A 15,398-nucleotide genomic window follows, 5' to 3' on the forward strand; every position below is an offset into this window, starting at 1 on the left:
GTTGTCCTTCTTCCAAGACAGATTTGTTCATTATTTTGGCAGTCCATGGTATGTATATCCAATATTCTTCGGCAGCACCATAATTCAAAGGTATCAATTCTTCTTCGGTCTTCCTTTATTCTTTCGCATGCATATGAAGTTATTGAAAACACCTTGGCTTGGGTCAAGCGCACCTTAGTCCTCAAGGTGGCATCTTTGCTTTTCAACACTTTAAAGAGGTCTTTTGCAGCAGACTTGCCCAATGCAATGCGTCTTTTGATTTCTTGACTACTGCTTCCATGGATGTTGATTGTGGATCCAAGTAAAATGAAATCCTTGACAACTTCAATCTTTTCTCCGTTTATCAGGATGTTGCTTATTGGTCTAGTCGTGAAAATTTTTGTTTTCTTTATGTTGAAATGTAATTCACGTTGAAGGCTGTGGTCTTTGATCTTCATCAGTGTTTCAAGTCCTCTTCACTTTCAGCAAGTGAAATTGTGTCATCTGCATAATGCAGGTTGTTAGTCTTCTTCCAATCCTGATGTGCTGTTCTTCATATAGTCCAGCTTCTCGGATTATTTGCTCAGCGTGCAGATTGAATAGGTATGGTGAAAGGATACAACCCTGACGCACACCTTTCCTGACCTTAAACCATGCAGTATCGCCTTGTTCTGTTGGAACAGCTGCCAGCTGCCTCTTGATCCATGTACAGATTCCTCATGAGCACAGATAAGAATTCTGAAATTCCCATTCTCTCCAATGTTATCCGTAATTCGTTAATGATCCATACAATCGAATACCTTAGCTTAGTCAATAAAACACAGATAAACATCTTTCTGGTATTTTCTGCTTTCAGCCAGGATCCATCTGACATCAGCAGTGATATCCCTGGTTCCATGTCCTCTTCTAAATCCAGCTTGAATTTCTAGCAGTTCCCTGTCAATATACTGCTACAGCCACTGTTGAATGATCTTTAGCAAAATTTTGCTGGCATGTGACACTAATGATATTGTTCTATAATTTCTGCATTCGGTTGGATGACCTTTCTTGGGAATAGGCATAAAATATGAATCTCTTCTAGTCAGTTGGGCAGGTAGCTGTCTTCCAAATTTTTTGGCATAGATGGATGAGCATTTCCAGTGCTACATCCATTTGTTGAAACATCTCAATTGGTATTCGTCAATTCCCGGAGCCTTGCTTTTCGCCAATGCTTTCAGTGCAGCTTGGACTTCTTCCTTCACTACCATGGGTTCCTGATCATATGTTACCTCCTGAAATGGTTGAACATTGACCAATTCTTTTTGCTATAGTGACCCTGTGTATTCTTTCCATCTTCTTTTGATGCTTCTTGTGTCATTTAATATTTTCCCCATAGAATCCTTCAGTATTACAACTTGATGCTTGAATTTTTTCTTCAGTTCTTTCACCTTGAGGAATGCTGAATGTGTTCTTCCCTTTTGGCTTTCTATCTCCAGGTCTTTGAACATGTCATCATAATACTTTACTTTGTCTTCTCGAGCCGCCCTTTGAAATCTTCTGTTCAGCTCTTTTACTTCATCATTTTTTCCTTTTGCTTTAGCTACCCAGTATTCAAAAGCAAGTTTCAGAACATCCATTTAGGTCTTTTCTTTTTCTTCTGTCTTTTTAATGACCTCTTGCTTTCTTCATGTATGATGTCCTTGATGTCATTCCACAACTCGTCAGGTCTTTTGTCATTAGCGTTCAACGCGTTAAAACTATTCTTGAGATGGTCTCTAAATTCAGGTGGGATATACTTAAGGTCGTACTTTGGCTTTTGTGAACTTGTTCTGATTTTCGTCAGTTTCAACTTGAACTTGCATATGAGTAATTGATGATCTGATCTGCAGTCGGCCCCTGGCCTTGTTCTGGCTGATGGTATTGAGCTTTTCCATTGTCTCTTTCCACAGATGTACTTGATTTGATTCCTGAGTATTCCATATGGCAAGGTCCATGTGTATAGTCTCTGTTTTTGTTGGTGCAGAAAGGGATTTGTAATGAAGTTGTTGGTCTTGCAAAATTCAGTCATTCGATCTCTGGCATCATTTCTGTCACCGGGGCCATATTTTCCAAGTACCAACCTGCTTCTTTGTTTCCAGCGTTTGCATTCCAAGAACCAGTAATTATCAGTGCATCCTGATTGCATGTTCGATGAATTTCAGACTGCAGAAGCTGGTAAAAATCTTCAATTTCTTCGTCTTTGGCCTTAGTAGTTGGTGCTTAAATTTGAATAATAGTCATATTAACTGGTCTTCCTTTGTAGGCGTATGGATGTTATCCTGTCACTGACAGTGTTGTACTTCAAGATAGATCTTGAAATGCTCTTCTTTGACGATGAATGCAACGCCATTCCTTGTTGAGTTGTCATTCCCGGCATGGTAGACTGTATGATTGTCCAATTCAAAATGGCCAATACCAGTCCATTTCAGCTCATTAACGCCTAGGATATCGATCTTTATGTGTTCCATTTCATTTTTGATGATTTCCAATTTTCCTGGATTCATACTTTGTACATTCCAGGTTCCGATTACCAATGGATGTTTGCAGCTGTTTCTTCTCATTTTGAGTCGTGCCACATCAGCAAATAAAGGTTCCGAAAGCTTAACTCCATCCACGTCATTAAAGTTGACTCTGCTTTGAGGGGACAGCTCTTCCCCAGTTGTCTTTTGAGTGCCTTCCAACCTGAGGGGCTCATCTTCCGGCACTATATCAGAAAATGTTCCGCTGCTACTAATAAGGTTTTCACTGGTCAATTCTTTTCAGGAGTAGACCGCCGGGTCCCTCTTCCTACTCTGTCTTAGGCTGGAAGCTCAGCTGAAACCTGTCTGCTATGGGTGACCCTGATGGTATTTGAATACCAGTGGGATAGCTTTCAGCAGCACAGCAACTCACAAGCCCCCACTGTACGGTAAACTGACAGACGCATGGGGGAACCCTTTTATGGATAAGCCATTTTAACTTTCAGTGTGCCGTATTTTATAAAGTCTGACTTGGAAGAGTTGTTTTTAAAAAATCTTCTGGCCATACAAAAGTTTTCATTGGCCTTTTGAAGGTATATGAAATGAGACTATAAAGTACTACAACTGGTGAATTAAAAAAAAAAAAAAGACGACAAAACATAGGAGACTATAGTTATGACCTTAGAGTAGAGGCAAGTCACAAAAAGTACCAGCTGTCAAGGAAAGACTAATAAATTTGACTCCATCAAAATTGGAAATTAAGAGAAAAGAGACAGCCTGGAAGAGAATACTGACAAGATTTATATCAAAGAGTTAGTATTCAGAATGTAAAAAGAACTTCAGTAAATCAGCAAGAGAAAAGCAGTGAACACAATAGGAAAACAGGCTTAAGGAACTGAATGGTCAGTTTACAGACGCGGAGACCTAAAATGTGTAGTAAATATCTGAGAAGGATCCTCGTAAGTCCAATAATTATCGTGAAAAAATGTTTTTTTATTTTATCAATTGATTTTTAAATTGATACGGAAACAGAGGCCTTTACCTGACTGCTTTGATCAGGAGGGTATTTGGAAGTGAGAATTCTAGTTCTGGAAGGAGCCCTTAACTGGCAGCAGCTTCTGCTTTCTGCCTCTTGGAGCCCTGGGCCACCATGTAGGAGGTACAGGTTACTCTGTCAGAGGAGGAGCCCAGGTAAGTTACGAAGTCACCTGAATGTCCAAGTCCCTGAACCCTTCAGATGACGCCAATGCCAGCCACTATCTGCAAACAATAAGAGCCCATGCAGGAATTACCCAGCAGTGCCCAGTCAACCCACAGAACCACGAGGATAATATTTACTTGTTTTAAGCCACTAAGTTTTAGACAGTCTGTTACTAACAGTAGGTAACCAGACAGGTGGTGTAACAAAAAGTAAGGGATTAGATGGAACTGGGATAAAAAACTTAAGTTTGATCCTCACCCTAATCATCAGATTTATTCGAGTTAAGTGTAAAAATTGAAAACATAAAGGAACTAAAAGGCAGCTTAGGCGAGTGCTTATTTGATTTCAGGATGGCAAAGGTCTTTTAAACAAGTAGCCAGAAACAAAAAACAGTAAATGATCAATTTTATCATTTTTCTTCATAAAAATCTTAAAATTCCTGTAGATCAAAAACACCTTAAAGGACAGCAGATGACAAAATGAAGAAATGTATTTCAGAAGCAAAGAGTTAGCCTCTTCATTAGCAAAAAAGCTGTTCCAGACTAGTAAGAAACCACCAAAAAGTAGCCTGACAGGAAGTGGACAAGGGCGTGAGTTAACAGTTTATAAAAGAAGTGTGTGTAGCCGGCAGTCACACTGAAAGGAAACCAAGGAAATGGTGAAGGCAAGTGATACAATCTTTTAGCACATAAAATAAGTGAAGTTTTTTTTTTTTTTTTTTAAATATAATACCCAGTGCTGTCAAGAGTTTTGTGAAACAGGTACTTTTTCAAACTCTCTATAGGTGAGAGCTTAAATAGCAAAACATTTTGTAGGGCAAGTCTAAAAGACCCAAAAAATATGCGAACTCTTTGACCTGGCAACTGCACCTTAAGGAATTTTTCCTAAGGAAAGAAATTGAGCCGATTAATAGTAAAAAGTTGGAGCCAAATTATTGACATGGAAGACATAAGTAATAAAGAGCAAGTTGCAAAACTTTTACAAGGTGTGGCCTGATGCTCTGTTTTTAGCACATACACTCTATGTGTATGCATAGAAAAGAAGTAAAAGGATACACAAAAGTGTAAACAGGAATTAACTTTGGGTAATGGAAACATAGGCGATTTTAATCATTGTCTTCGCTGCTTTATTAAATAGTTTCCTTTTCCCTTCTCCCCTCCCCCTTAAAAGGAGTTTTTAATCTAGGTAGGAAAGTAATTTTCCTGTCTTTCTTTAAAGTTTATTCCCCAAATGGAAAATTTTTTCATTGAGTTTTTACAACAGTAACTATAGCTCTGTTTCTAAATCTATAACTTCTATTTTGTGGTAAAAATATTTCATCTTACTTTAAAAAAAGCAGTAACAGTGGAGCAGTCTTGGTCACCTTGGCCAAGAATTGGCTCCATGCTCTGTGCCACCCTTAACCAAGTATGTGAACATGTGTGTTTGCTTTGAACTAGGCATGTAGAAGTCCAGGTGTTTGCTGACCACCATGGCAATGCTGTGTACTTGTTTGAAAGGGACTGCAGTGTGCAGAGGAGACACCAGAAGATCATCGAGGAGGCCCCAGCGGTAAGGGCCTTATAAAGAAATGCGTTAGCTTCTCTGTAATGGAAACCTCATTCACTCTGATTTTCATATCAGAAGTCTATGAAACTAGAGGGTCCCTGACAGAGCTGGAGAAAAATGTAGGACAAAATTTTAACTCAAGAAAATACCACATTTACTGGCCTGACAGAGACTAGAGAAACTCAAGAGTATGGCCCCTGGACACCCTTTTAACTCAGTACTGAAGTCACTTCTGAGATTCACCCTTTAGCCAAAGATTAGACAGGCCTATAAAACAAATAAGAGCCCCGGTGGCACCGTGGTTAGGCCGTCAAAAGGTTGGCAGTTCAAATCCACCAAGCTGCCCCTTAGAAATCCTATGGAAACCCTACTCTGTCCTACAGGGTCACTATGAGTCAGAATCGACTCCATGGCAACAGATTTTTATAAAACAAACAATAACACACGTAGTTCAACAACATATACAGGACTAAATGGGCACACCAGCCCAAAAGCAAAGACGAGAATGCAGGAAAGGACAAGAAAACTAGACGAATGGAAATGGGGGACCCAACGAACTGGGAAACTTGAGAAGAGGAGAGTGCTGACACATCGCAGGGCTGGCAACCAATGTCATGAAACCACTTCTGTATTAATTGTTTAATGAGAAACTGATTTGCTCTGAAAACTTTCCCTTAAAGCACAATAAAATAATAAATAAATCCGTGGAGTTAGTATTTCCCACCCCACCAACGTCCTAGTAGATAGCTACTTCCCAGCTGTAATGGGGTGGAATGTGATGATAAGGGCTCGTGGCAGTGTTGGGATGAGGAGGGACGCATGCTCTGGGCCGCCTTACAGAGGCCACAGCAGGGCCATGCTCCTTCTGGGTGAGATCTAGGAAAACCTGCTTTGATCCAGGTGTCTGACTTTGAGCAGGCTGTAGAGATTTCAGCACAGATTTTAAATTGTAACTAACTGGAGTGTTTGAGGAATGGAATGGTCTGGTTAACTAAGTGTACTTTTTTATGAATGAAACTATTTTGTCTTAACTACTGTTTCAGATGTTTCATGTATTGGTCATCTTCCTGCCTTACAGGTTCTATTGTGCAGGAGGCAGGGTTGCTCCTTGGCAACTTTTGCCTCCTTAGTGTTACTGTTAAGCCTGTGAGAGCCAGAACTCACCAGGACTGCCTTGTTTTTCCATATCTTGAAAGTTTTCTGCCTTTGACAGGGTGCAGTCTTACCGCTTTTCTATCGCTCTCTATTAGTGGAAAATATTTGAGTTTTCTTTCTCTGACAGGTTTCACCTTACATGGGTTCCAGTTTTGCAGGTTTTACTGTAATTGTTTACATCTCTTTGAGCTGCCTCCTTGATCAGCTCAGGTGGGTATCTGGGTCGAGGTCTGTTCTTAGGATGACCTATTTTTGCACTTACCTGTCTTTGGAGCCTGCTACTGAAGGATGCAGGAAGCATCCAGAGAACATGGAAGGAATACGTAGAGTCACCGTACCAAAAAGAATTGGTCGATGTTCAGCCATTTCAGGAGGTAGCATATGATCAAGAACCGATAGTACTGAAGAAAGAAGTCCAAACTCTGAAAGCATTGGCAAAAAACCAGGCTCCAGGAATTGATGGAATACCAATTGAGATGTTTCAACAAGCAGATGCAGCGCTAGAGGTGCTTGCTTCTCTATGCCAAGAAATTTGGAAGACAGCTACCTGTCCAACCAACTGGAAGAGATCCATATTTGTGCCCATTCCAAAGAAAAGTAATCCAACAGAATGCAGAAATTATTGAACAATATCATTAATATTACACACAAGTAAAGTTTTGCTGAAGATAATTCAAAAACAGTTGCAGCAGTACATTGACAGGGAACTGCCAGGAATTCAGGCCAGATTGAGAAGGGGACGTGGAATAAGGGATATCACTGTTGATGTCAGATGGATCCTGGCTGAAAGCAGAGAATACCAGAAAGATGTTTATTTGTGTTTTCTTGACTATGCAAAGGCATTCAACTGTCAGATCATAACAAATTATGGATAACATTACAAAGAATGGGAATTCCAGAACACTTAATTGTGCTCATGAAGAACCTGTACATAGACCAAGAGGCAGTCATTCAAACAAAACAAGGGGATACAGCGTGGTTTACAATCAGGAAAGGTGTACGTCAGGGTTGTATCCTTTCACCATAACTATTCAATCTGTGTGCTAAGCAGATAATCTAAGAAGCTGGGTGTCATGGATTGAATTATGTCCCCCAAAAATCTGTGTGTCGACTTGGTTAGGCCATTTGTAGTTGTCCTCCATTTTGTGATTTTCCTGCGTGTTACAAATCATCATCTCTGCCTGTGGTTAAAACGATTACTCAGGTCCCCTCCCTGATCCAAAAGGGAGTTTCCCTGGGGTGTGGCCTGCACCACCTTTTCTCTCTGAAGAGATAAAAGGAAAGAGAAGCAAGTAGAGAGCTGGGGACCTCATATCACCAGGAGAGAAGCACCAGGAGCAGAGCGTGTTCTTTAGACCTGGGGTCCTGCGTGAAGAAGCGCCTTATCTAGGGGGAACATTGATGAGAAGGCCGACAGAGAGAAAGCCTTCCCCTGGAGCGGATGTGCTGAATTTGGACTTGTAACCTACTAGACTGTGAGAAAATAAATTTCTCTTTGTTAAAGCCATCCATTTGTGGTATTTCGGTTATGGCAGCACTAGATAACTAAGACACTGGACTATATGAAGAACAAGGCATCAGAATTGTAGGAAGAGTCATTAACAACCTGCATTATGCAGATGACACAACCTTACTTGCTGAACATGAAGAGGACTTGAAGCACTTACTGGTGAAAATCAAAGACTTCGGTCTTCAGTATGGATTATGCGTCAACATAAAGAAAACAAAAATCCTCACAACTGGACCAGTGAGCAACATCATGATAAACAGAGAAAAAATTGAAGTTGTCAAGAATTTCATTTTACTTTTATCCACAATCAATGCCCATGGTTGCAGCAGTCAGAAAATCAAAGGACATATCTGCTACAAAAGACCTCTTTTAAAGTGTTAAAAAGTAAAGATGTCACTTTAAGAACTAAGGTGTGCCTGACCCAAACCATGGTATTTTCAATCGCTTCATATACATTGGAAAGCTGGACAATGAATAAGGAAGACTGAAGAAGAACTTATGCCTTTGAATTATCATGTTGGCAAAGAATATTGAATATACCATGGACTGTCAGAGGAACAAACAAATCTGTCTTGGAAGGAGTACAACCAAAATGCTCCTTAGAAACAAGGACAGTGAAACTTTGTCTCACGTACTTTGGAGGTGTTATCAGGAGAGACCACTCCCTGGAGAAGGGCATCATGCTTGGTAGAGGGTCAGGGAAAGAGGGGAAGACCCTCAACGAGATGGACTGACACAGTAACTACAACAGTGGGCTCAAGCATAGCAGTGATTGTGAGGATGGCACAGAACCAGGCAGTGTTTCATTCTGTTATACATAGGGATCGCTGTGAATCCGAATTGACTCGACAGCACCTAACAACAGCAATAACAGCTGTGAGCTTCTTGCCTCAGGCTGTATACGTGCTTTTTTCCATGTGTCTTTCTTAAAAGTCAGGAATCTGAGGTTTCAAGTTAATCAGTTGTTATCCTCATTTTGTATTCAAAATTTAATTTGTCTTGCAGAATATACAGTACCATTTGAAGTAAATGTCAACAATAAGTTCAGTAATGCCCGTTTTCAAGCAGTGATAACTCAAAAAATATATATTATGTAGAACACTGTGTTTTGAAAATGTTAAAAGATTTGCTTATTTATTAACATAAATTTTTTTAATGAAAGTATTGGCATGGAATCTCAAGGTTCCCACTATTCCAAGATAATCATTAGGCAATTGACCCAGATCACTTTGCCCTCAAGAAACAAAGGGGATCGTTGAAAGTTTCATGTTGATGTATGTAATTTCAAATAGACATGTAGTCTGGAAAGCTGTCATGAAAGTTGTTAGGTACAAGACATAAAAACTTGAGTAATATCTGCAATTCATGGAAACTACAAACCACCATTGAACTTTGGTATGTTGTTGTTGGGTGCCATCAAGTCCGTCTCGACTCATAGTGATCCCATGCGACAGAGTAGAACTGCCCCATAGGGTTCTCTAGTCTCTAATTTTTATGGGAACAGATCGTCAGGGCTTTCTCCTGTAGAGCCGCTGCGTGGGTTTGAACCACCACCCTTCCAATTAGCAGCCACGCACTTAACCATTGTGCTACCAGGGCTCCCTAAACTTTGGTTTAGTGATGGTTAAACTGTGGTATAGGACAATATTTGTTGATGAAATGTATAACATTAGCTTTTTATCCTTATTATCTTCTCAATGCAATATTTGATGTATAGAAATAGATTTGATTTCTAGTAAGCTGAGGTACTAATGGAGATTTATTGTAAATATTTTTTTCATAGCCTGGAATCAAGCCTGAAGTAAGAAGAAAGCTTGGCGAAGTTGCAGTCAGAGCTGCTAAAGCTGTAAATTACGTGGGAGCAGGTGTGTGAAGAGTTGCTTCTGGTAGATTTTCTTTATTTCTCAGAAGGCCAGAGAAACTTGTAACTCTTGAAATCGATGGCTTTCAAACTTTTAATCAGATCCACAGTAAGGGATACATTTTTTATTGAGACCTAGTGTATAGGGTCGCTGTGAGTCAGAATCGACTCGAATGCAACAGGTTCGGGGTTTCTTGGTTTAGTATATACACATAAGTATGTGTGTTTATGTACACATGTATTTAAAACAAAATTTTCACTGAACAGGACTTTAGTTATGTGTGATGCTTTTTGATATTTTCCATTTCTATTTTATGTTAAAATGAAATCACTAAATTGATTTTTATGCTCCACTAATGGATTGTGATACACAGTTTGCAAAACACGTTGAAAAACATGCATGGAACTGACTTTAGGCTAAGTGAAAAAATGCAGAAGACTGCATAGTCTATGATTTATGATTTGGTTTATAAGAAAGTCTAGAAAAGGCAAAGCTATCGTGATAGAAAGCAGGAAGCATGGGGCCAGGGCTCTGAGGAAAGGGCTGAGTACATCGGAACGAGGGAACTTTCTGGACAGTGGAGGCATCCTGGATTTTCATTGCGGTGGTAGTCACACAACTGTATACAATTGCCAAAGCTCAGCACATGATGGAGGCATCCTGGATTTTCATTGTGGTGGTAGTCTCATGACTATACACAGTTGCCAAAACTCAGCACATGTGCACTTGAAATGGGTACATTTCATTGCCTGAAGTTATACCTTAATAAAGCTGGGAGAATTTTTTCTAGTACTTTATAGAATGCTGCTAGATAAGACATTAAATATCAGGTTTAGTGACTAAGAGATCGCTCAGTGGGTCATCAGCAAAAGGACTTTTTTTTTTTTTATCCGTGGGGTTTCCATTGGCTGATTTTCTTTTTTTCTCTTTTTAATTCTGCTTTCAGTGAAAGTTCACAATTCAAGTCAGTTTCTCATGCAAAAACTTAAACGCACATTGTTGTGCGACCTTAGTTGCTCACGCTACAATGTGACAGCACACTCCTCTTCACTCTGCATTTCCCATGTTCCCTTGTCTCACTCTGCCTGCTTATCTTGCCTCCAGACAGGAGCTGCCCACACAGCCTCCTGTGTCTACTTGAGCTAAGAAGCACACTCCTCACCAGTATTGTTTTATGCCTTAGAGCCTAGTCTAATCTTTGTCTAAAGAGTTGGTTTTGGGAATGGTTTTCGTTTTAGGCTAGCAGAGAGTCTGGGGGCCGTGCCTTCTGGGGTCCCTCCAGTCTCAGTCAGACCATTAAGTCTGGTCTTTTTTACTAGAATTTGAGATCTGCATCCCACTGTTCTCCTGCTCCATCAGGGATTCTCTGTTGTGTTCCCTGTCAGGGCAGTGATTGATGGTAGCTGGGCACCATCTAGTTCTCCTGGTCTCAGGCCGAAGGAGTCTTTGGTTTATGTGGTCTTTTCTGTCTCTTGGGCTCATATTTTCCTTGTGTCCTTGGTGTTCTTCATTCTCCTTTGCTCCAGGTGGGTTGAGACCAATTGATGCATCTCAGATGGCTACTTCATAGCAGCAAAAGGACTTTTTAACGAAACTCCCGAGAGCCCACGGTCAGGGGGAAAAAAAGTTTTATCTTTTTCTCCACAGGGTTGGAGTGAGCTGGGATGCCACATGTGGGGTTCCTGGGGGTCTGGTGCACTGAAGCAGTAACACGTGGTTCCACTGTGTTCTCACTGCTACAGCACCTGAGACGGTTCATAACCTGGACTCACCATTTGCTCAAAACCCCAAACAGATGTCTCTGTGGCTAAACTTCATGCAACAACCTATTTTTGACTGAAAGTCATTTGCTGCAACCTGTGAGGAGTTTCTGAAGTGCAGGATGTTTACCGTTGAATGAAGGCAGCCGGAAAACCTGCTGTGGTACACCCCGGACGATTGTGATTTGCCATTGATTACAGTCTCTTGATGTGTGGCCATTATATTTTATCTTGCAGGAACTGTGGAGTTTATTATGGACTTGAAGCACAATTTCTACTTCATGGAGATGAATACGAGGCTGCAAGTAGAACACCCTGTTACTGAGATGATCACAGGAACTGACTTGGTGGAGTGGCAGTTTAGAGTAAGAGAGTATTTTTTGTATTATAGATCAACCTTGAAAATAGGTTCCCTCTGGCCTCCTAAAGGAAACCTGGTGGTGTAGTGGTTAAGTGCTACAGCTGCTAACCAAAAGTTCAGCAGTTCGAATCCACTAGGTGCTCCTTGGAAACCCGATAGGTCAGTTCTGCCCTGTTCTATAGGGTCACTATGAGTCGGAATCGACTCGATGGCAGTGGGTCTGGATGGCCTCCTAAAAGAAGATATCACTTTGGACAAGGATTCAATTCTTGGTGGTTGTGATGAGGACAGGAAAATGGGAGATAAAATATGGTGCTGCGTTTCATACTGTGACGTCATTGTGACTTTATGGACTGAGCTTCTGAATCTGTCACTTTACATTGTTTCCCCTTAGGCATGAGGTGAGTGCTACCAGGAGGTTGTGAGGCTTGCTCGTGACGACATCTCCTCAATCCAAAGCCTCAGGTTCTGCTTGAGGCCGCATCACTCTGGGCCAGGACTTCATGGATTTTAGAGGCAGGACAGATGCTAGCCAAGATGATACGAGCTAAGGCAGAGTTGGGAATGAAGAGCCAGGGGAGTGGTCTAGACCAGTAGGTGGTCCCCATAGTGGTACTGATCCACAGGCAGTCGCTGCCGTGGCCAGATAAGTACAGACATTCAGAGTAAGTGCTTAGAAACTTCTGTGGCATCTTGACGTTACTATGACGTGTTTACTGTGTTTTATGAAAGTACAAGTCCACGACGGTTCCCTTAGACAGCTTGAGAAGCACTGGTCGAAATCAGAGGCCCACAAAGCTTACTCCTTCGAATATTAATAATTGTAACAATCTGTTTTTATTCTCTTTTTTGAAAATGATAGATTTTACCTCAACCTTCTTTTGTTTTAATATTTTAAAAAACATTTTCAAAGTACTATCAGTCTATTCTTGATCTCTGTAGCACTCTTCGTTATTTATATATCCCAAATCTAATTTTTTTTTTCATGTTGCGATGCCGAAGTCTTGATTATTTAGATAATTTTGTCTTTCCAGAGTTAACGTGGACTGTGGTATGGTCTTCCTTTGGCCCTTGGGGATGATTGGTGGTTCTAACTGAGCCAGAAGCTTCTTCTGAGCCTCTGCAGCCTCGGGAGCTCTGAAAAGAGTGCTTGTTTCCAGAATTCAAGGAAAAGGACATTTTTTTTAAGCTGTAGTCAAATTAGCCCTGGTGGCACAGTGGCTAAAGCGCTCAGCTGCTAACTGGAAGGTTGGCGGTGTGAACCCACCAACCGCTCCAGCAGTGGGTTTGGGGTTTTTTTTCTTTTGTAATCAAAAGGGTCTAGAATTTTGAAATTAAGGAAGATAACAGACTTCTAAGGGCCCAGGGAAAGAGAAAGCTTTTGGATATTAGGGGAAATAGTGGATATTTATCTTTGAAGTACACGAAATTATAAGAGCTTGGCAAGGCTCTCCAGAAAGAGAAACCCATTGCCATCAAGTCAATTCTGACTCCTAGAGACTCTATAGGACAGAGTAGAACTGCCCCATAGGGTTTCCAAGGCTGTAATCTTTATGGAATCAGGTCGCCACATCTTTTTCCTGTGGAGCTGCTGGAGGGTTCTAACTGCCAACATTTTGGTTAGCAGCCGAGCGCTTAATCATTGCACCACCAGGGCTCCTTCCAGAAAGAGAAGAAGGCTTTTGTCATCCGTGGAGGGATTCTAGAGCTCAGAGGACACTACTGGACCTGATTTATGGAATCAAGGTATTTTCGAGTCTGGCATCCCAGCTGAGGTAAAACAAGGCTATTTGCCATTTGATGAACCACGAATTAAGCTCCAGGACCTGTCTGCATAGTCAGAGGCTTCCTGGAACAAGGAATGTGAGCATCCAGGATCCAGACTGCAGATGCAGGTGGTTAGCAGCGTCCTGGTGAAGCTGGTAAAAATATCGAAAGGTCTGTGGGTTCCAGATAGTGAGAGTCTAATAAGCCTTGAAGAACTCAGGTGGCACAAATTTCCGAATACCCAGGGACATGGTGGGGCCAGTCTTTTCTGGGCTCAGATGGAAGCAGTTTCAGAGGAAAATAGACAGGCACAGATAAGCCAGTTTGAAATGGGGCTAGGTAGTCAGAAATAAGATCACATGTTGAAATATGGATACCCTCTTTTATATTAAAACAAGTGAAATTCTTTATGAAAACATTAAAGAGTATTTCATTTTAAAGATGAGAATGAAACAATACTAGCATTCCCATAGTGCTTACTCTATGCCAGGCACTTTTCTCTGAGGCAGAGAGAGGTAAAGAAACTCACCCAGGTCACAGAGTAGGTAAAGGACAGAATTTGAACCCAGGCAGTGTGGCAGCAGAGTTTATGGTTTGAGCGACCGTGCCATAAAGGCATTCAATTTAGTCCCTTTTTCATTCATTCAGGGCCCTGGTGGCGCAGTGGTTAAGAGCAAAAATGTTGGCAGTTCCAGTCCACCAGGTGCTCCTTGGAAACTCTATGGGACAGTTCTACTCTGTCCTATAGGGCCACTAGGAGTCGGAATCAACTCAGTGGCAACGGTTTTGGGTTTTTTGGTCCCATTCATTCTTAGCAGCTGTGGTTCCTGGTCTTTCTCAGTGACAGATCCAAAGAGAGGGAGCCCTGACTCCGTTCATGCCCCCTTTTGAGTACAGTGTCACGCTGAGTTACTCAGAGTTTGTTGTTTTTCCTGTATCCATATTGCCGTCAGGTTGTCGTTTTCTCATCTTGGAGAAAAACTTGAAGGGGAGAGTGAAGAGAGAGAGAGAGAGACAGTGTATCCTCCGATTGCATTTCCCTCTCTGTAGTAGTTGAAAGGAGAGGTTTGTTATGTTGGTAATTAAGAGCCAATATACTGGGTTTTTTTTTTTTAATACTGCTAATTGTAACAGTGATAAACAGTAACGACTATCCTTTTTATTATCTGGTGTCACGCTCTCCGCTCTCCGTGTAAACATAACCACCTTGGAAAGCCACAGGCTCCCCTTTCTGAGTCGCTTTCTCACTCGCTGACAAAGATTACAGTGCAGCAAGAATAGTGAATGGACTCTTAGGCTTATATATCTGGTAACAGCCCAAACCAGCTGGTAATAGGACATAAGTGATTCAAGGGCTACAACAATCAAGGCAGCGCAATCTAGTAGCCCATGTACGTACATTGAAAGAAAACAAAACAAGATAAGACTCAGTGAGCAAATATAAAATAAATCATTACAATATCTTACAGATGGCTTGGAGACAGCAGTCGACATCAAACCACGTAAAGAAGCAGACCATGATTGCTTCTACAACTCCCCAAATTAAAGAATCAAAATCTTTCCCAAATGAAGATACAATCCTGGAACTGCCAGATGCAGAATATAAAAAACTAATTTACAGAATGCTTCAAGACATCAGGGGTGACCTCAGAAATGAAATAAGGCAATCTACAGAAAAAGCCGAGGAACACACTGATAAAGCAGTTGAAGAAATCAAAAAGATTATTCAAGAACATAGTGGAAAAATTAATAAGCTGCAAGAATCCATAGAGAGACGG

The 15,398-nt window shown here is 41.1% G+C and overlaps 1 protein-coding gene across 4 annotated transcripts in view; it reads left to right on the forward strand.

The window, feature by feature from the left end:
• LOC126074848 (DCN1-like protein 1) overlaps positions 1-15,398 on the forward strand; it is a 132,916-nt gene that overhangs the window by 22,620 nt on the left and 94,898 nt on the right. For all 4 annotated transcript variants that reach the window (XM_049881638.1, XM_049881652.1, XM_049881645.1 and 1 more), the window contains 3 exons: positions 5,097-5,208; positions 9,654-9,735; positions 11,730-11,857. In XM_049881638.1, coding sequence (XP_049737595.1) covers positions 5,097-5,208; positions 9,654-9,735; positions 11,730-11,857 — 322 coding nt within the window. The remainder of the gene's footprint in view (positions 1-5,096; positions 5,209-9,653; positions 9,736-11,729; positions 11,858-15,398) is intronic.

This window comes from Elephas maximus, chromosome 1 (assembly GCF_024166365.1).
Source record: "Elephas maximus indicus isolate mEleMax1 chromosome 1, mEleMax1 primary haplotype, whole genome shotgun sequence".
NCBI classification, from domain to species: Eukaryota; Metazoa; Chordata; class Mammalia; order Proboscidea; family Elephantidae; genus Elephas; species Elephas maximus.